General features: G+C 42.7%; 1 protein-coding gene across 1 annotated transcript; it reads left to right on the top strand.

Moving 5' to 3' along the window:
• The first annotated feature begins 310 nt into the window (after positions 1–310).
• Positions 311–21,081, top strand: PARP16 (poly(ADP-ribose) polymerase family member 16). Its single transcript, XM_068272435.1, has 7 exons — positions 311–367; positions 5,536–5,724; positions 9,711–9,848; positions 12,415–12,621; positions 16,725–16,896; positions 17,047–17,191; positions 19,882–21,081. The coding sequence occupies exons 2-7, from the start codon at positions 5,572–5,574 to the stop codon at positions 20,021–20,023; spliced, it is 957 nt and encodes a 318-aa protein (XP_068128536.1). The 5' UTR covers positions 311–367; positions 5,536–5,571; the 3' UTR covers positions 20,024–21,081.
• Positions 21,082–21,511: the final 430 nt, after the last annotated feature.

Genomic DNA, 21,511 nt, shown 5'->3' with positions numbered 1-21,511 from the left:
ACTTCGGCTCTGTCTTCTGACGGAGCCGATGTTACTCACTGAGCGCTTCAATAGGAATGATTCCTATTGAAGTCTATGGAGGCGCCGGCTGCGCCCAAATATAGCAGCGCTGAAAAGCACTGCTCCGATCAATGACTGTGAATGGATAAGAGCACGAGAGCGTTTACACAAATCTACAAATTCCAAAGTCCTTCCCTCGCAAGGCCCCCGTGAAGTGTGTATCCCGGCGCCTGCTGTTGTGCCTGTCCATAGCAGTGAACGGAGGCGTGTGACAGGCAGTGCGGAGGGCAGCCCGGCTCCCAGCTCTGGGGAGACACGTCAGCTGTGAGGAAGTGATTCTATGGTGAGAGGAGCTGTAAGGTAGCAGGTGAGCCCTGGGGGGAGAGGAGAAGTGTGGGGAATTTGCTGCATACATTCTGTGAGGGCTTGTTCCACTCACAATGTACTTTGTTATACGTTATCACTGCATTATTATATTAGGGAAAGCTGCATTCATTTCATTGCTAGTACAGATCATATTTGCAAATTACATGAAAGAGTTTGCATTGTGCTGCAATAGATCCAAAGACTCAGCAGCGTGACGAAACTATCCTGATCTGCAGCAGTGCAAAATATAACTATTAATTTAGGCTAATTTTTGTGAATGGCAGTGATCCTATGTATTATCTCTTTATTTTGTAGCTATGTTTACTGAATTGTGTTCGCAAAACATAGGAACAGAACACGGTGGTTGTTCCAACATTTTAGCATACCCGACAGAATAGCATACAAATGCTACTGAGCATGTGCAAAGTCATGCAGGGCATACATTAACCCCATAATACCCATCAGTAGCATTAACCTTTTCAACCCCAGTTAGCTGCCTGTGTGCTGATGTGCAATCTCCACTATCCAAGTGGACATAGAGTTAGAATACAAAGTTGTCCGAGCGAACCGAGGACCAAGCCCGCAGCCCAGCGAGCGGGCAAGGGGACACTGATTCTACTAACAAGGGGTATATTACTTTAAATGTATGCTGTTTTGTCAATGTATGCTAGTTAGTTGGAACATGGTCCTTAGTGAAACAGACAGTTTGGGTACTTGTGAAATAACTGGCTATAGCCAGAAATTTGGGTGCGTGGGGAACTCGGAAAATAGCGAAAGTAGGAAATGTGGTGGGCATGCTGGGAACCGTAGTTCACTGACCTCTGGCTCAAAATATTGGTGAATGTAGGGTGGTCAGTGTTCGGCATAGATGGGGAGGGTTCATGTGAGAGTTAGGGTACAGAGGGGCATAACAGAATATTATATGTAGCGGATAATAGCATAGTAAAGTTACAGATATTCTACTATAGTGGACAACATAATATTGGTAAAATTGCTGATATTCTATTACCGCTATTTCACACCCATTTTACACCTTTTTGCTTAGATGCGTCCCTTAGCCCTAAATGCATATAAGCAATGATTTCCCACTTCTCCAAATCTACTGGTAAATGAGGTAAACACTTCATGGAAATATGAGGTCTTCCTCTAGAGCCATGTGCTCCTGTGACCTGTAGCAGCTGCTATTGCTATGCCTTAGCTTGCTTTGGAACATGTGAAACTCACATCTCTTTGTGCATTATTGGCAAAGAACAATCTAAATGAACCTGTCCCAGCCCCCATTTATTTCATATGTAATAAATAACAAACCATGCATTCATAACACTGTGTATACTTTGCATGTTTAAACACACGCCTTATTTTTACAGCCTGAACAATTACTATGTGTGTCTGTGCACACATTATGTGCTAACACACTGTAGAAAGTGTAGGATAATGTGAGCTGTTACATATCCCATGACAATACAATTGTATGAACAGTGAATTTGCATGCGGTAGAGCTTTGTGTTGTAACACAATGCAATGTGCATATGGACAAACCCTTTGCTGTGAAGGTAATATGGGCTGTAAGGCAGCAAGGCCTTCCACACAGGGATAATACCCCACTTTAGTGTAAGTATAAGTGGAAAATCTGTTTATCTAATGATCTTAACATATGAAAACTCTCAAGTTCAGAGAACCCTTGTATTAAGGGGGGCTTGTTGAGGGGCAAGACGGGCACGTCTCCTAACGTGCAGACTGGAAGGAGCGGTGAGCTGCAGTCTGGCCGAGGCACAAGAGTACCTAGGATTTCATACATGCTTGGCAGCATTCACAAATATTTTTCAATGAACTGAAAGGTGTCCCTCAGGTCTTGATCTAGTGGCCCCACTCCCTCCCCTATACAGTTTCCTTGTGTCTAGCACCGCCTCCCTCCCCTATACAGTTCCCTAGTGTCTAGTGGCCCTCATCTCTCCCCTATATAGTTAGTAGATGGGAGCCACTAGACACCCTAGCATCTAGTGGCCCCCTTCCCTCCCCTGTACAGTTCTTTAGTGTCTAGTGCCCCTTCTCCCTCCCCTATACTTAATATGAGTAAAACAGAACTAATAATTTTTCCACCGTCTCTGTCCGCCTCCCTGCCTGAAGTTACAATAAATGTTAATAACACTCCCATAACTTCAGTTCCCAAAGCTCGGTGCTTGGGGGTGATATTCGACTCATCTCTCTCTTTTATTCCACATGTTCACTCCATAACCAGCTCCTGCCATCTCCAACTCAAAAACATATCTCGCATCCGTCCCTTTCTCACTCAAGACACAACTAAAATGTTAATACATGTTCTCATAATTTCTCGTACGTACTACTTTGTGGACTACCGTCTAACAAACTGGCCCCGCTCCAGTCGGTACTGAACTCAGCTGCTTGTCTCATTCATTTTTCTTCTCGATCTATCTCTGCCGACCCTCTTTGTCAAGCTCTTCACTGGCTGCAAATTAACCAGAGGATTCAGTTCAAACTCCTAATACTAACCTACAAAGCTCTCCACAATCTCTCTCCCTTGTACATATCCTCACTAATCTCCAGATACAAACCCAATCGCAATCTCAGATCGGCACATGATCTTCTGTTGTCCTCCTGTAGAATCAACTCCTCACATTCACGTTTACAAGACTTCGCACGTGCTTCACCCCTCCTCTGAATTGCCCTCCCACAACACATCCGTCACTCGCCAACCTTTGTTACCTTTAAACGCTCTCTAAAAACACACTTGTTCCGACAAGCATATGCTCTACCTTAGGCCACTTCCCTTTGTACTAAGACAAAACTGCACTCCTACTAGGTATCCTAACACCTAGGTTCTCAACGTGTGGTACATGTACCCCAGGGGGTACTTCTGATGGTTCCAGGGGGTACTCAGGCTTGATATACTTAACCAAGAATAACAAATTTAGAGTTCTAGAAAATGATAAATCTTAATTAAACAAAACCAAATTAGTATTTTAGCCAATTAAAAGCAATAATAAATGCTTAGAAATGGTTTAGAACCAATTATGTACTACAATGAAATATATATATTTGTCAAGGGGTACTTGTGATAATGTTTACTATGCTAGGGGGTACTTGGTGAGTACATGGTTTTAAAAGGGGTGCATACCAATAAAATGTTGAGAAACACTGACCTAAAACACAAAGCCTCTATATATTTGCTGCATACTACCCCTCCTCCTGTCCCCCCCCCCCCATTCCCTTTAGATTGTAAGCTCGCAAGGGCAGGGCTCTCTCCCCCTTTTGTGTCTTGGTAACCATTATACATTTTATTCATCATTCTTTGTATTTTGTCACTAATTATGTATATTGGTGTACACCATTGTCTGTATTATTATGTACCCCATGTTTGTTTCTTACTTTGTACAGCGCCACGGAATATGTTGGCGCTTTATAAATCAACAATAATAATACAGTTCCCTAGTGGCATTCTACCTCCCCTATACAGTTTCCTACTGTCTAGTGGCCCCCCTATACAGTTCTCTGGTGTCTAGTGGTCCTTCCACCAGTATAAAGTTCTAGTGGCCATCTACCTTGACTGTGGCCTCTATTCATAAAGTATTCCCGCATGCGGTAATGCTCAAAACAGCTGACTTTACCGACCATTTAGCAAAGCGTCCATTCATAAAAGCTGTTTCTGCATGGAAAGCTACAATTCCTGAGCACTGGGGGAAATTACTGCTCCAGACAATCTCTCATGATCATTTTGGGTGATAGTCTGATGTCTGCAAAGGCATGGCCTATGCTCCACAGCTGCATGTTCAGCAATCAATGTGTTTTTTTGTTTTTGTTTTGTTTTTTGTCTGATTTTCTCCTGCCTCTACCTCCCACTCCATAACCCAGAACAGACTATTTTAAATACGTATGAGCAAGCTTGTCTCTTCAGGGATGATTGTTTTTTTAATATAGAATTATGTGTACAGATTTTTACAATAAACAGCAGGCACCCCTTCCTGCCTACTGCAACAACAAAATGAGGAGGAGCATGGGGCTGTAACATTATAACTCCTGCCATGGATTACATCACATCAGAGCTCCCCTCTCTCTCACATTATCTTGTTATTGCTTCAGCTGTACAAATATACTTTTCAGATAAGAATAAATGGGAACTAAAATAGAGCTAATGAACTGCATCATTTGGCATAGCCAAAGAGTTGTGCAGTGTCTTGCCTGGCTTCTACAGGTGAAACTCAAAAAAATTAGAATAGTGTGCAAAAGTTAATTTAATTCATTAATTCAACTAAAAAAAAAGTGAAACTAATAAATGAAATAGTCTCCTTACATGCTAAAGCTGGCCACTAACGGCCCAATTTCTAGCAAAAAATCGTTTGAGGGATAAGAAATTCTGATCGGACGAAAAATCGCTCACTACACCATCAACTAACCAATCATTGCTTCCTATCTATCACGACCACCAAGAAAATCCAAATTTTCGTTCGACAATTCATTCGGGCGACATTTTTTTCACTCGTTCATAATCGATTGTGTCCACCAATGGAGATTATTTACAACCAATCCGATCAGAATTTCTCGCTCGAACGATTTTTCGCTAGAAATTGGACAGTTAGTGGCCAGCTTTAGGGAGATCTGTCAAGCCATTATTTGTTTTAATTTTTATCATTATGGCTTACAGCTTATGAAAATCTCAAAACCAATCTCAGACCATTAGAATATTGTGAAAATGTTTCCTATTATAGGCTCAGTGTCAGACTCTCATCAGTGAATTCATCCAGAACACCTGCAAAGGGTTCAAATGGTCTCTCAGTCTGGTTCAGAATTACTGACATAAATGAACTTTTGCGTGATATTCTAATTTTTAGAGTTTTAGGATTCATTAAATGGAAAACTCTGGAAACCTGTAATACCACTTGACATTCAGATTGCTACTAGGTACATACTTGTGTAATGTGGTACGCAGTCACTATCAATTGTTTACTACATTGTCTCATTTGATATCATGTCAAGTCTCAGCAGAGATTGGATCTAACATTCCTCTCCAATGCTACAGTACAAAGCTTGTGGCTGCAGTTGGAAGAGGGATATCCGATCAAATCTCTAGTTTGCCCTTAAATTGAATTGTCATGTGATTGTCCTATAATCATTCTTGAGACCTTCCCAACAGCTTTCTTTCTCTCCTTGTAGATTGCCTGCAGTGACCTCTGAGGGTGGAATAAAGAAATGGTAGAGGACATCATTGCCAGGGACCCACTGGCAGCGGATCTGAAATGTAGCCTCTTCATGTCTGCCTTAAGGAGTTATAAAAGAGACTCTGTCTTAAGGCCGTTTCCTCCATTCTATTCCAGTGACCAGTGCAAGGACTTTGAGGCATTGGTATGAAACTGCTGCAGTAGTATAATGAACAGTGCATGTTAGACTTCATAACTGAGCTTTCAAATGACTTCAAGGCAAACGGCACACGATAGTAATGAATGCAGTTATTGGTGATTGCTGCTCTCTTTGACATCCACATTGTGTCTACATATAGCACTTTAGCTGTGAGCTTAAAGGGACACTGTAGGGGGGGGGGGGGTGTCAGGGGAAAATGAGTTGAAGTTACCCGAGGCTTCTAATGGTCCCCCACAGACATCCTGTGCCCGCGCAGCCACTCCCCAATGCTCCGACCCCGCCTCTGGTTCACTTCTTGAATTTCCGACTTTAAAGTCTGAAAACCACAGCGCCTGCATTGCCATGCCTTCGCTCCCACTGATGTCACTAGGAGCGCACTGTGCAGGCCCAGTACAGTCTGTGCCTGCGCCGTGCGCTCCTGGTGACATCAGCCCCCCCAGTATCCCTTTAACATTGTGTCTGTCCTTGAGAATTGTTTCTGGCATGATGTCAGCTACAGAGATGGCTGTATAAGGCCACGGCTTTACCTTGAGCAGTGTTAATTTATATTATATGCTTTTATAGTTACTGGAAATGTTTAACTACAGGAAATACAAAGTGGCAGGGTCTGCATGTTCATTACATATTGAATCGTAAGCTAATATAATTTTTAAAACTCTTTAAAGTGGCTTGCCATTCTTAAGAATATTTACTTTCCTGGCCATTTTCTCAAAATGATCATCCCCAATTACAAACCCCTCCAGCAATGATGTCCTGTAGCAGCTCCAGCGATGGCCCCAATGCCTTTTGGAGGAGCTCCGTTACATCATCACTGGATGCCAGCCTGGTGAAATGCCTTTTGGGATTGGACCACACATCTCTCACAGAATCCTGTTCTGCTGGAGGGGTGTATATCTGTCCATAGCAGTAACTACTCTCTCCCGTTTACTCGTGTTGGAGAGTAGTGATGCTCAGATACCCCCGATCACGGATTAGACTGAATTCGGCCGTGGCTGAATCAAAATCTGGATGTGATTTTGATCCGGATTTAAATTAAACTTGCACATTCGACTCCGAATTTTGCCATGATTGCCTCTAAGATCCGATATCATGGCCGTGATCCGGATTTTCCTTTACTGTTAATAGCAAAGCCCCCATACATGCTACAGTCGCCCAAATTACATGGATTATAAAGGTGATCAGTGGCTACAACTTAAAAACATTTCTTCAAAAAGACTTTATAGTTTTTGAGAAAATCAAATTTAAAGTTTCCAATGAAAAAGTATTGGTGATTAAATCCGGACAAAACCCGCCGACTTTAATGGTTAATAGCAAAGCCCCCTTACATGCTATAAACACCAAATTTGCAGGATATGTTAAAGCGGACCCAAACCAATCTTTTTTTTTTTAATTCAATATATTTAGTTGCACCACTCTGACACATACAAAGATAAATAAACACTCCTGCAAGCCTATGAGCATTTCAGTGCATGCTTTTCACCCTCCTCTTTTCATAACTAGGATTATACTGGGGGCAGCCATTAGCAATTCCTCAATTGCCGGACACCACCTACTACACCAGTCTGCCGGATTCTGTCCCGGCAATATGAAAGGAAGGGAGGGGTTCCTCCAATAATAGTAAAATATTTTATATGTGTCATCATGCAGCTGAAAAAAGGCTGCTATTTGTTAGTATAATTTAGAAAAAATTTTATTTCTGAAATCTTGTATTTTTAATTTGGGTCCACTTTAAGTAGAAGAGTGGGAACAAGGGAAAAACATTTTTCCAAAAAGACCTTATAGTTTTTTTTTAGATAATTTTAAAGGTTCAAAGGAAAATATTATACATTTAAATGCGGTAATGACAGTTAATGTATTTACCGCATTTACATGTATACTTTTTTCCTTTGATATTTCCTTTGAATCTTTAAAATCAATTTTCTCAAAGTATAAGGGCTGTTCTACTTAACATATCCTGCAAATGTGTTTTTTATAGCATGTAAGGGGGCTTTGCTATTGACCTTTAAAGTCGGCTGGTTTAATTGCGGATATTTGTTCCGAATACTAGTAACCACGGCCAAATCAGTGATTGAATTTTCACGGAATCGGATCACGGCGGTGGATAGTGAAAAAATGCTTGTGAATCGCGGCTATTCCGTGATCACGAGATTGTAATGAGCATCACTTTTGGAGAGTTATGGAGGCAGTGACGCAGGAATGGATCAAGTGTGCACATTGTTTCTTTATAAGATGTAGAGCTGGCGGTTTGGGATTAGCCAATTGTGGCCTAAGTATAGGAGTAAGAATATGGTGGGTTAGGCAGCTCTTCTTGTTAGGTGGGGGTTGAGTAGAGAGATTAAAAAAAATATGGTAGACTGTGGATTTGAGCTTTAACGTACAACTGGAGTAAAAATATGGAGGTTGCCATATTTATTTCCTTTTAACCTGCTGAGCGGTCTGGACGAGCTCAGCTCGTCCAACACCGCCAGAGGCTGCCGCTCAGGCCCTGCTGGGCCGATTTGCACGAAATAAAAAGCAGCACACGCAGCCGGCACTTTGCCAGCCGCGTGTGCTGCCTGATCGCCGCTGCAGCGCGGCGATCCGCCGCGTGCAGCGGCGAAAGAGGGTCCCCCCAGCCGCCCGAGCCCAGCGTAGCCGGAACAAACAGTTCCGGCCAGCGCTAAGGGCTGGATCGGAGGCGGCTGACGTCAAGACGTCGGCTGACGTCCATGACGTCACTCCGCTCGTCGCCATGGCGACGAGGGAAGCGAAACACGGAGGGCCGCTCATTGCGGCCTTCCGTGTTATCTCTTGCCGCCGGAGGCGATCGGAAGATCGCCTCCGGAGCGCCCTCTAGTGGGCTTTCATGCAGCCAACTTTCAGTTGGCTGCATGAAATAGTTTTTTTTTTATTTAAAAAAAACCCTCCCGCAGCCACCCTGGCGATTTAATCAGAACGCCAGGGTGGTTAAACAATAGCAGTTGCATGGCAGCCCTGCTGATATGTTTGGCTACAGTAGTGTCTGAATAACACCAGAAACAAGCATGCAGCTAATCTTGTCAGATCTGACAATAATGTCAGAAACACCTCATATGCTGCATGCTTGTTTAGGATCTATTGCTAAAAGTATTAGAGACAGAGGATCAGCAGGCTAGCCAGGCAACTGGTATTGTTTAAAGGACACCCGAGGCGAAAATAAATTAATGAAATAAACAATTGTATCTATCTTTCTTCTCCTAAAAATGACTTTTTAAGATATTCCACAGTTTTATGTTATGTTTAAATCCACTTTTTAAGTTTTAACTGTTTTATTGTTTTTGCTCGATGGTACATTAATTGAATTATGCCACAGCTAAAATCTATGAACTACTTATCCTTTTTATCTCTTTCCTGCTCTTAGAAGCCATTTTCTGCTAGGAAAGTGTTTTATAGTTGGAATTTCTTTCTTTCTTATCAGTGAGGGTTACACTGTAGTCACTTCAGTCTGAGTCAGGACTGAGTCAGTCAGTCACTTACATACCTGAGATTTAACTCTTGCAGGCAGAGAAAGAAAAAAAGGAACACAGCATTGTGTGTGCTTGGCACTGTACATACCCATGTCTATCTCCTCATGTCACTTTTCACCTCGTGTATCCTTTAAAAGAAATAAATATGGCAGTCTACATATGCCTTTCATTACAGTTGTCCTTTGTTAGCCTCTCCTCCTGTCTTTTCCCAGATACTTTCCAGCCACACCTTAAGGCCCATACACACGTCGGATTTTTGCGAACGACCCGTCGTTTGAACGTTCCGTCGTTCGCACGTCAAATCCGGCGTGTGTACAGACTATCGTTCGGGTGATAAGACTGGTTAGTCTTATCACCCGAACGATAGTCTGTACACACGCCGGATTTGACGTGCGAACGACGGAACGTTCAAACGACGGGTCGTTCGCAAAAATCCGACGTGTGTATGGGCCTTTACTTAAGTTGATGGTATTTTTGTTTTGTTAGATTGCTGATGCAAACACGTTGCCCAGTCTACAGGAATTTATCCAAAGCAAGACAAAGGTAGACGAGAAATGTCTGGACCTGCTGAGCTGGATTATGTCAGAGAAACTTTTTACCATTAAAGGTCTTAAAAAGGATAAGGTAACCATAATATGTGATGATCTTGCATGCTTAAAAAAAAAAAAAAAAAAAAAAAAAAGTCCTGACTGTTAACAAAGCTGTACATTACACTTGTGAATGTTACTGGTCAATGGTTGGATGTTTGAAGGGAACAGTGAAAGTTCCTTTCATAAGAATTCAGTGCAATATGAATTCTTTGCAGTATACAACAATGTACAATTTTGCCTACAAGCTGTGTATAGTGACAGGGATTCATAGATTGCCTGATACATACACAGTTCCAGCCCCCCATCTCCATCTCACCACCTCAATCACAGCGCACCAATCCTCTATGGGATCTTTCCTCTGAGCTCCATTTGTCAGTGGAGATGCAGAAAGTGTTTCAGTCTTGTGATGGAACTAGTTGTGGTCCAGACAGTGCTTTCAAATACTGTGTGCTTGATGGCAATACTGGCCCTTTCATGTGTTTTGGGGGTTGAGGTGTTTGGTGGGCAGCAGTTTTGGGCATTCAAAGGTCCCAGCGTGACAATTATTTAATAGTTAAATATCTATAGCTAATATGATCATTATTTTTGTTTTTAAATGGACAATGAACCACTGGTAGTACCCAGGGCTCACTCACACCATCCCCAATGTGTCTATGTGTGTATATTAAGTTTGTCCTAAACGCATAGATTTTTCTGATACATTTTTTGCAGATTTGATCACATTGATTGAACCTACTTTTAATCTATTGCTCCCTCCTTTTCAGAGGTATTGACTTTTAATCGATTTTGTGCAATTTATTGATCAAGAGTCCAAATGGACATGTTGGGAAATCTTGGGGGGGGGGGGGGGGAGCACAGGATTGATGGCCCTTAGTGTTGCATCAAGCAGTAAAATGCTTGCAGTTCAAATGCTCCATAGATTTCTGCTAGAATCTAGCAATAGTTTTCTTGCTGTTCGGGGTAGAAATCCATTACTATCCAGTCAATTTCCAACTGGGTAGGGATCTATTGGCTTGGCGTATTGGGCCATGATCGACCCGTCTACGGCTAGTTTTAGCTGTTCAGACTTTTCTACTCTGGAAAATGCTGTTATCCTACTACTGATAAGATAGCAGAACAGTAATGACTTTAGAGCATGGATACCCAACTCCAGTCCTGGAGGGCCATATACAGGCCAGTGTTTAGGATGGATAGAGAAATAACAAATGTCTTCTACTTGATGATCTACACCTTTCCTGATTCAGCCTCGTCAATAAAATTGAGCTTTGCCACAAAATGTGTGAGGATCTCAGCCCTTGAGGACTGGAGTTGGGCATCCCTGCTTTAAAGGTTTGTTCATGGAAGCTCCTTGTGTAATAGGCTTGCTGAGTTGTAATAATGATCAGGCTGTGCTGCTCAAGGTAGCCATACACCCATAGAGTGCCACTTAATGTGGCAAACACATTGAACTCTCTCTTCATGATCTAATAATTGCACGTACCGTCCACAGATTTTCAGTAGATTTCTGCATAGGAAGTCTTTTGCAAATCTATGGAGTGTTGCAGTGTTCGCTGCAGAGTAACGCTATGGGCTGTCAAACTAACACAACCACTGATCGATTGAGATTGATCAAATATTAGAGACACAGAATCAACAGCAGAGTCAGGCAACTGGCATTATTTGAAACGGAAAAATCCATATCCTTCTCAGTTTAGGTTCCCTTTAAAGAAAATCTGTACTCTAAAATTCTTACAATAAAAAGCATACCATTCTATTCATTATGTTCTCCTGGGCCCCTCTGTACTGTTTCTGCCACTCCCTGCTGCAATACTGGCTTGTAATTGCCATTTTTATGCAGTGTTTACAAACAAAAAACATGGCTTCTAACCAGAGTGAGAACAGCTCACTGTGTGACTCGTACAGAGCTTGGAGAGTGTGTGTATAGCTTCTACCAATGACAAGCAGTGCTGCACATTCCACACATTCCAGCCTGAGCCCAACAGACCCGACAGAGGAGAGAAGATAAGATTTATTACGGAGACAGTGCAACTAGGAAAGGCTGCAGTATTCCAGAGCACATTAGAACAGGTATAGGAACTTATAGGATAGAAGAAATAAGGCTCAAAATTTTGTTAGAGTCTCTTTAAAGCTGGATCCACACAATAAGTGCTTTTGTGAGTGCTTGCATTTGATTCGTGTTTGCTGGGCGCTTGTTTAAAAAATCGCTCCCATTCACTTTCATTAAAAAGCGTGTAAAAATCGCCGTGATGGCTTATGTTTTTCCACGTACTTAATTGCGGCGATTTTTACTGCCATTTTAATGAAAGTGAATGAGAGCGATTTTTATTTTTTACAAGCGCTAACCAAATGCAAGCGCTCACAAAAGCACTTATAGGGTGGATCTGGCCTAATTGAGAATATGTATGTGCAGGCAAATCTGTGACAGAACAGGGTGCTATTGGCATCTACATGCTGCTGTTTTCACATTTCAGATTCTCTATTTTTTGGCATTTTACAGTCTAATCAGTATGTGTATTTGGCTTGGATTGTCATATTTGTGCTAACATGATGGAAAAACATGCCAGCCTTGCGTTAAGGCTGCCCTTCGCTTGCTGTTTTAGTTTGAGGAAGTCCAAGCCTTGCCAGGCTCTCCCACACTTGCTCTGCCCACTCCTGACTTCCTGTTTGAAATAGAATACTGCGAGAAGCTGAATGCCAGATTCCAGGAGGCACGCGGACAGAGGGACGTGATTTATGCCTTGCATGGCAGCCGGCTGGAGAATTTCCACTCCATACTGCACAATGGCTTGCACTGTCACCTAAACAAGGTGAGTCACTGTGATCTCTACAGTCTTATGATAAATATAGTATATAGTAACTCCACCACTAGCAAAGTCTTTATTGGTAAATGTGGTCTGCTCTGTTTTCACAAACATGGTTTCCTTCATTTTTGCTCTTCTTCTCTTTTGCTAGCCTACCCATCTTGCTTGTTGCTGCCTTTAAAGGGAACCCGTTATGAGAGGGATATGGAGGCTGCCATATGTATTTCCTTGTAAACAATACCAGTTGCCTGGCAGTCCTCCTGATCCTGTGTCTCTAAAACGTTTAGCCATAGACCCTGAACAAGCATGAAGCAGATCAGGTACTCTGACTCAGGTTTTACTGGATTAGCCATATGCTTGTTCCAGGGTTTTGACTCAGGCACTACTTATGCCAGATCAACAGGGCTGCCGGGTAACTGGCATTGTTTACAAGGAAATAAATATGGCAGCCTCCATATCCCTCTCACCTCGGGTTCCCTTTAAAAAGTTCATTTTTTCACCTAGTAGCCTGCTTGTGGGGATATAAAACTCTCTGTTTCCAACATAATAGTGTAGCATTTAAATAAAAACACAATACACTGATTTACAAATTACTCAAAAAGCATTAAAGCCTTAAATGTTGACACAGAATTTTTAAGAAAAATATATGCTCATTTTGAATTTGCTAGCAACATTTTTCCAAAAAGGTGAGACATGAACAACAAAAGGCTATACATTTGTGTAATACTAAAAAAGCAAACTAACATCTCATACTAGTGGGGCTGAGTCTCTCAGAAACAAAGATGGGTAGGGGTATACTGTTCTGTTTCACACAGTGCAATTTGTGCATACAGTATAATAGTGCAAAAATTGGGGGATATAATATAGAGTACATAATCATAAAAGATTCAAAGAATCCAAAGAAATATCTGTGTGCAAAGGACAAGTATAAAAGCCAATGTTGGATAGCTGTGATCTTCCCTCAGGCAAGAGGCAGGTAGTTGTATTATACACTGGGTTTATAGCTACAAGGAGATACTGTTGCAAGAGGGGACAGTTAGTGTTAGGTGTAAGGTGGGGAATTTAGTATTAGGAGTAGGTAGGTAGGGGAGGGTTAGTATGAGTGGTAGGCTAGGTAGCGATAGTAGAATATATGTGGATTTGGCAATATCCAGCTAACTGTTTTGCCAGGCAACCAAGTTTCTTACTGCTCTTCACAAAATAAAAATTATATAATGCTTTGGCCTTAAAGGGAAGGTTCAGGGAGGGTGCCTAAAAAATAAAAATCAATTTCCACTTACCTGGGGCTTCCTCCAGCCCGTGGCAGGCAGGAGGTGCCCTCGCCGCTGCTCCGCAGGCTCCCGGTGGCCGACCCGACCTGGCCAGGCCGGGCTCTTCTGCGCTCCAAGGCCCGGCACTTCTGCGTCCCACGCTGGCGCGCTGACGTCCGCCGGGCTGTACTGCGCAGTACAGCGCGGCGGACGTCCGATGACGTCAGCGCGCCGGCGTGGGATGCAGAAGTGCCGGGCCTTGGAGCGCAGAAGAGCCCGACCTGACAGCCGGCCTGGCCAGGTCGGGTCGGCCACCGGAGACCACCGGGAGCCTGCGGAGCGGCGCCGAGGGAACCTCCTGCCTGCCACGGGCTGGAGGAAGCCCCAGGTAAGTAGAAATTGAGTTTTATTTTTTAGGCACCCTCCCTGAACCTTCCCTTTAAAGAGTAACTGTTAGCCCCAAAAATCAAATTTAAATCTCTATTGCAAGGTTTTAATTACTTTTGTAAGGGAGCCAAAAAGGCAATGCAGAAGTTAAAAAGCAATCTAATTTTTTTACTGTGTAGCCTTTTCCCCAAGCTCCTAAGGAGGACGCAAAGCCGCATAACAGATACTGCAGAGCATGCCCATGTCTGCCCGACCCCCCCCTCTCCCCCCCCCAGGACCAGGTGCCGATGTCTGCCCGACCCCCTCTCCCCCCCCCCCCCCCAGGACCAGGTGCCGATGTCTGTCCGCCCCCCCCCTCCCCAAGAGCCGATGTCTGTCCGACCCCCCAGGACCAGGTGCCGATATCTTCTCACCCCAAAAAGCTGACACGGAGAGAGAGCAGGTGCGGAGTACATCTACACACTTCCAGCGCCGCCACCGCAGAGCAGCCGCCGCCGTGCATCTCTCTCCTGCTCGTGATTCTCTCACATGTGACTCGGCGGCGGCTGCTCTGCGGTGGCGGCGCTGGAAGTGTGTAGATGTACTCCGCTCCCACTCTCTCTCCGTGTCAGCTGTTTGGGGTGAGAAGATATCGGCACCTGGTCCTGGGGGGTCGGACAGACATCGGCTTTTGGGGGGGCGGGTTGGGGGGGTAGCGGACAGACATCGGCACCTGGTCCTGGGGGGGGAGAGGGGGTTCGGGCAGACATGGGCATGCTCTGCAGTATCTGTTATGCGGCTTTGCGTCCTCCTTAGGAGCTTGGGGAAAAGGCTACACAGTAAAAAAATTAGATTGCTTTTTAACTTCTGCATTGCCTTTTTGGCTCCCTTACAAAGTAATTAAAACATTGCAATAGAGATTTAAATTTGATTTTTGGGGCTAACAGTTACTCTTTAAAGTTCAAAATATATGCTGAAATAGTTTTAACAAAAATTCACATTTTTCAACAAAATTCACATATTTTCCTCTGTGCACCAGTCTGCTGTTTGGATGGATTGGTGTGTTATTCATTCGAAGCGCAGCATAGGGATAATGTGCACATGTATAGACAGCCTCTCATGGAGTAGTTTGGGGAGCCGTGAAATGCCAACAGTAACCCATGCAGTGTCTGGAATCTCTCAAAGGTTGCATTAACCAGTTCACCCCCAAGGGTTTTTATCCTAACGGACCAGAGCAATTTTCAGTTGTCAGCGCTCCTCCCTTTTATTCCCTAATAACTTTATTACTACTTATCACAAGAAAATGATCTATACCTCGTTTTTTTCGCCACCAATTAGGCTTTCTGTGGATAGTACATTTTGCTAAGAATTTTTTTATTCTAAATGCATTTTAATGAGAAAAACAGAAAAAAAAAGAAAAAAAATCATTATTTCTGTGTTCAGCCTTTATAGTTTTAAAATTAAACATTCTCCTGTGGATAAAACAAACACGTTTTATTTGCCCAGTGGTCCCGATAATTAAACCGTTTAGATTATGTCCCTACCACAATGTATGGCGACAGTATATTATTTTGAAATATAAGTGGTTATTTTTCTGTTTGTTCTGGCCATAATTACAAGCCCCTATGTAATAAATTAAAATTAATTTTCCCCCATAAAATATAGAATAAAAAAAGCTGAGTCCCTAAGGCAACTATTTTTTTTTTTTTTTTAAGCTGATTTTTTTTTTTACAAGTGTTTTTTTTGGGGGGGAGGGTTGGAAGTGTAATTTTATTAATGATGTGTATATACTTGAAAATGTATGTATTTTGTAAGTGTAATATACTTTTTGGCCACAAGATGGCGCTGGTGAACACTCATAGGACGTGTTCACTTTTTTTTTTTTTTTTTTACACACTTTATTAAACTGTTACATTTCCTGTTTATGTGAATGGACGTAGCCGCTGTTCGCGGTCACGTCCATTCACTCCAGGCACTGCGATTGGGTAGAGGACTGTTCAGTCCTCTTCCCCAATCGCCCAGCACGGGATCCCGACGGTAATGGTGGCGGTAGCGGCGGACACACGGCGGTAGCAGCGGCGGGAATGCGCGACGTATTAAAACGTCATGTTGCTGTTAATAGCGGTAAGCATGACGTTTTAATACGTTAGGATGGCGGTAAATGGTTAAATGGCCACATTTTAGGCCGGGGGCCTTTTGTTTGATCCCTGTGCCTTAGAGCAATACTACATACTTGACTTTATTTTTGAAATGTTTTCTACTTATTGTAGATGAGTACTGAAATTATTGGCAGATCCATTGCCAAGACATTAGGATACCAAAAACTATAGGGATTCAGCTAGTGCGTTACATAGATGCAGAAGATGCCATGATAAAAATTGTTGTGTATTTGGGCTAGGTTAATTTGAAATGTAAGCTTTCATGTTTGCCATGTCTGAATCATGACATATAAATACGGGAACTATAAGTCTGTATTGCTGTTTTTTCTCGTAGACATCTTTGTTTGGGGAAGGAACTTACCTGACAGGTGATCTGAGTTTGGCTCTTCTCTATAGTCCTCATGGACATGGCTGGACCCGCAGTTTACTAGGCCCAGTACTGAGCTGTGTTGCTGTGTGTGAGATGATTGATCATCCTGATGTTAAGTGTCAGGTAAAGAAAAAAGGTAAGAACTGCGTCCATTCATAAATTATTGCTTGTAAATTACATTCTGCCTGTTTTGCACTGTTCTTCTATCACCCTTTCTGTTAATAATATCATTCTGCTTGCGCTACAGAGATGGCTGTAGAAAATAAATGTACTTTTGTCTGTTTAGATTCATCAGAAATTGATCGCAGACGCGCAAGGGCGCGGAACAGCGAGGGCGGAGATGTCCCACAGAAATACTTTGTAGTGACCAATAACGAGGTGTTGCGTGTGAAATATCTCCTGGTATATTCCCAGGAGCAGCCACAAAGGAGGTGAGTGCTGATCTCTACACATACATGCAAAAAAGGGCACCGGAAATGGCCGCTAGGTGAGTATCAGTAAAATTACTGATATTCTACTATTGGGTGGGGGTAATTCCGATAGAAAAATATTAGTCATTTTAACTGATATTTTACTGACATTAAACTTAACTCTATTTTCACAGGAACCCCTCCCTTTACCCATTTCCTAACCAACACCCCCACCACAAATCCTACGATATCCACTTTGCTTTTGTGCCCTCTATTTGTAGACAAAGTGCCACTATGTTATTGGCCACCCAAATTTCTAATTGCCGTTCTCTACTTCGTTTTACTCTGCGGTCAGCTCCATGCCCCATCTCCAGAAAGACAAGCAGTAATAAGGGTATGCATCAAAATCTTTGAGGTCTGTAGAGTTAGGAAAAGGCATATTTGGAAAATGTTTTGGAGATTTTGCACATATTGGAGTAGCAGGCTTTAGAGATACGCTGGTGAGATGAGCAAGTGATAAGAAAAGTAATAAGAAAAATCAAGTTTCACCTTTGAAACTAAATTTGCTTGTTGGTGGAAATTTTCTGCAACAGAGTCTTAAAGGGAAACTGAAGTAAGAGGTATACGGAGACTGCCATATTTATTTCCTTTTAATCCATACCAATTGCCTGGCAGCCCTGCTGGTATATTTCTCTGCAGTAGTATCTGAATAACACCAGAAACAAGCATGCAGCTAGTCTTGTCTGATCTGACTTTAAAGTCTGAAACACCTGATCTGCTGCATGCTTGTTCAGGGGCTATGGCTAATAGTAATAGGGCCCGTTCCCACTTGTGCGGTGCGAATCGGCGCGGTAAAAATTTGCATCCGGATGCGAATTTCGCATGCGGGTGTATGTGAATTTTCACGCTGTATGCGAATTTAACCATGGCAGTGCCGGTGTGCTTTTCCATTGATTTTCATGCGAATTCGCATAAAAATTCGCATACCAAAGCCACAGGCGATTTCCCTATTAAATACATTAGCGGCGATTCACAAGCATTCCACACGCAGGCGAATTCTGAGGGCTCTGCCGTGCAGAAAAATCCTGCACAGAAAAACGTTCAGGAAAACTGACAAGTGGAAACAGGCCCATTCACTTGTATTGGCTATGCGAATCTGCATGCAGGAAACGCATGCAGATTCGCGATAGTGGAAACGGGCCCTTAGAGGCAGAGGATCAGCAGGGCTGCCAAGCAACTGGTATTTATTAAAAGGAAATAAATATGGCAGCCTCTGTATACCTCTTACTTCAGTTCCCCTTTAACCTCCCTTTTGCCATTGCACTGCACTCTGCCCTTCATCCTTCCAACGTCTTGTGTACAGATGAGATCAAGATAGAGCTTTTTGGTAAAGCACATAATTCTACTGTTTATCGAAAACGGATTGAGGCCTACAAAGAAAAGAACTGAGTACCTACAGTGAAATATGGTGGAGGTTTAATGATTTGGGGTTGATTTGCTGCCTCTGGCACTGGGTGCCTTAAATGTGTGCAAAGCATCATGAAATCTGAGGATTACCAAAGGATTTTGGGTCGCACTGTAGAGCCCAGTGTCAGAAAGCTGGGTTTGCATCCAAGATCTTTGGTCTTCCAGCAGGACAGTGACCCCAATCATCCATCAAAAACCACCCAGAAATGGATGGCAACAAAGCGGTGAAGAGATCTGAAGTGGCCAGCAATGAGTCCAGATCTAAATCCCATTGATCACCTGTGAAGAGATCTTAATATTGCTGTTCGGAAAAGGCGCCCTTCGAATAATAGAGACCTAGAGCAGTTTGCAAAGGAAGAGTGGTCAAAATTCCGGGTGAGAGTAGGTGTAAGAAGCTTATTGATGGTTATAGGAAACGACTGATTTCAGGGTTTTTTCTTTTTTTTTTCTTTTTTTTTCCAAAGGGTGTGCAACCAAATATTAAGTTAAGGGTGCCAATAATTTTGTCCAGCCTATTTTTGGAGTGTTTTGTGACATTATGTCCATTTTTTTTTTTGTTTTGTTCCAATACACACAAAGGGAATAAACGTATAGGAAAACCTGTTACTGCAATAGTTTTCTGTGGGAAATACTTGATTTTATGGAAAAAATTCTGGGGTGCCAACAATTGCGGCCATCACTGTATATACACAATACTCCTCCCACCTCCACTAGACCCAAGGGTCACACCCTAAAGTGAAGAGTAGGGGAGGGAAGAGAGTCCAAACAAGAGAAGGAGGTAATATCCTAAAAATAAATTAAAAATGTGCATATTATAAAATATCCTCTGCACTGTTCTGATATTACTGATGGAACAGGTAATATCTCTTCTGCTGTGGCCCGCTCTGCAATTGTGATTATGGAACTGGAGAGAAATGGAGAGGCAGGCACCCTGCCTGTGGGTGGATCGAGGAAGGGTGTAAATATTTGCTGTGGTCACTCTGTTTACAAAGAGATGGGAGATGAGAATACAGTGCGCTTCTGCAGCAATTCTTCATAGTGGAGAGAGAATCCCGGCTATAAGTCAAAATCTAGGTCTGACTCAAATATAAGGCAACCCCTATGTTTTGCCTTGGTGAATCAGACCTACATTTCTTGACTTCTAGCTGAGGATATACAGTACTTGACAACTAAATTTTAAATGCATTTTTTATAATCCTTGTTCCCTTACATTTCCAAATATATTTTCTTTTTCCTCCCTGTAGGTCCAGACAGCCATCTTGGTTCGCAAACCATCGTTTTGCTATTCTGATGACACTCTACTTTTTTGTACTGATTATCATTGGTTTAAGCAATTCCAAAACGTTTATGCATCATTGGAACAGACTTCTGATTTGGAGGACTTGAGCTCCTTCTTTGCCTATAAACGCCACCAAAAGCCTTAATGTGCCACAGCACTTTTTACTATTCTAATTATTCAAACTGCAAAAGCCTTTCAGCTGACCTGGACTGGATTCACCCAGGGAACCTGCTTATGCACCGCTTCTCTGATTTCTCACATTCCAAATAGGCACAATACGTTTACAGGCATTATTAACATAACATGAAACTAACAGCAATATAAAACTTGACAGAAAGCAGAGCTGATGTAGGGCACCCTGCAATACTAGAAGGAAAAGGCCACCTACATTGTTTAAGTCTCCATTTAATAAGGGAAAAGAAAATCTGCAGATGGTGGTAGCATGTACCAATTATTTATCTTCCATCATTCTTCCTACACTTGAAATAAAAACTGCTAGCAGGGCTGATTTTCCTCCAGAACTCCGGTGTGGACCAAGTGCTAGCTGTGTCAGATATTTACCTCCTCGGCTCCTGTTAGTCCGCTTCAGCACTCGCTGACTCTTGGAGGTAGGTAGTCCCTGAGCCCTTAAGACCACACTCAGACACAGCCTCCGGTCCCTGGAATACCGTGAGCTTTGGAGCGATTTGGTGCGATCTCCCCCTTAAAGTAAACCTGAAGGGGAAAAAAGTGCCCTAAATGGGTACTTGCCTCAGGCCCTGTCCCTTTCACCTCTATTAATCTAGTGCAGAACCCCCAAAACAAAGAGGGCTTGTGGCCGCTCTCCCATGTGAACAAGTACGGCCTTACATCTGCGCAGTAGCATGGAGCTGAACAGCTTGGCTTTTTCTGAGGAGCCAGAGCAGGCTCCATGCTACTGCTTAGGTGTGAGGTTTCCTGCTCAGTGCAGCCACATTTTGTTCACGGACTAAAGCATGGCCGGAAACTGCTAGAGGGTCCTAGTGCAGGATCAGTGGCAGGCAGGCAGGCAGGCCTCCCTGTACTGAGGTAACTATCAAACTCTTGCTTTTTACAGGATTACTTTAAAGTAAACCTGTGAGATAAAAAAAAGTCTGTGTGGTACTTACCTTGGGATGGAGAAGCCTCTGGATCTTAAAGTGGTCTGACACCCAGCATTTCAACTTTGCTTTAAAAGATTGCTTACAGCTTATAAACTATTATGCCAGATTTTTTTTTTTAGCAGAACTTCACTGAATGGATTAAACATGACATTTTAGTGCTGCATTTAGCTAGAAATCCTCCTCCGTGCTTGCTTGTTTAGTTACAAATGTATCTATCTACAATGTAACAAACAAACACTGCTCTGAGAGAACAAAGAGGGCTTCCCCGGCAGGCTTTTCAAAGGTCTATTTGTATTCCAAATAAAGATACATTTGTAACTAAAAGATAAGAACTGATGCGGATTCCTAGTTAAATCCAACACTAAAATGTCATGTTTAACCCATTCAGTGAATTTCTGCTTAAAAAAAATCTGGCATAATAGTTTGTAAGCTGTAAGCAATCTTTTAACCACTTGCCGACCGCCCACAGCCCAT

Source organism: Hyperolius riggenbachi, chromosome 3 (assembly GCF_040937935.1).
Source record: "Hyperolius riggenbachi isolate aHypRig1 chromosome 3, aHypRig1.pri, whole genome shotgun sequence".
Lineage (NCBI taxonomy): Eukaryota > Metazoa > Chordata > Amphibia > Anura > Hyperoliidae > Hyperolius > Hyperolius riggenbachi.
The sequence above is the reverse complement of the archived record's forward strand: the minus strand, read 5'-3'. Positions and strand labels throughout refer to the sequence as shown.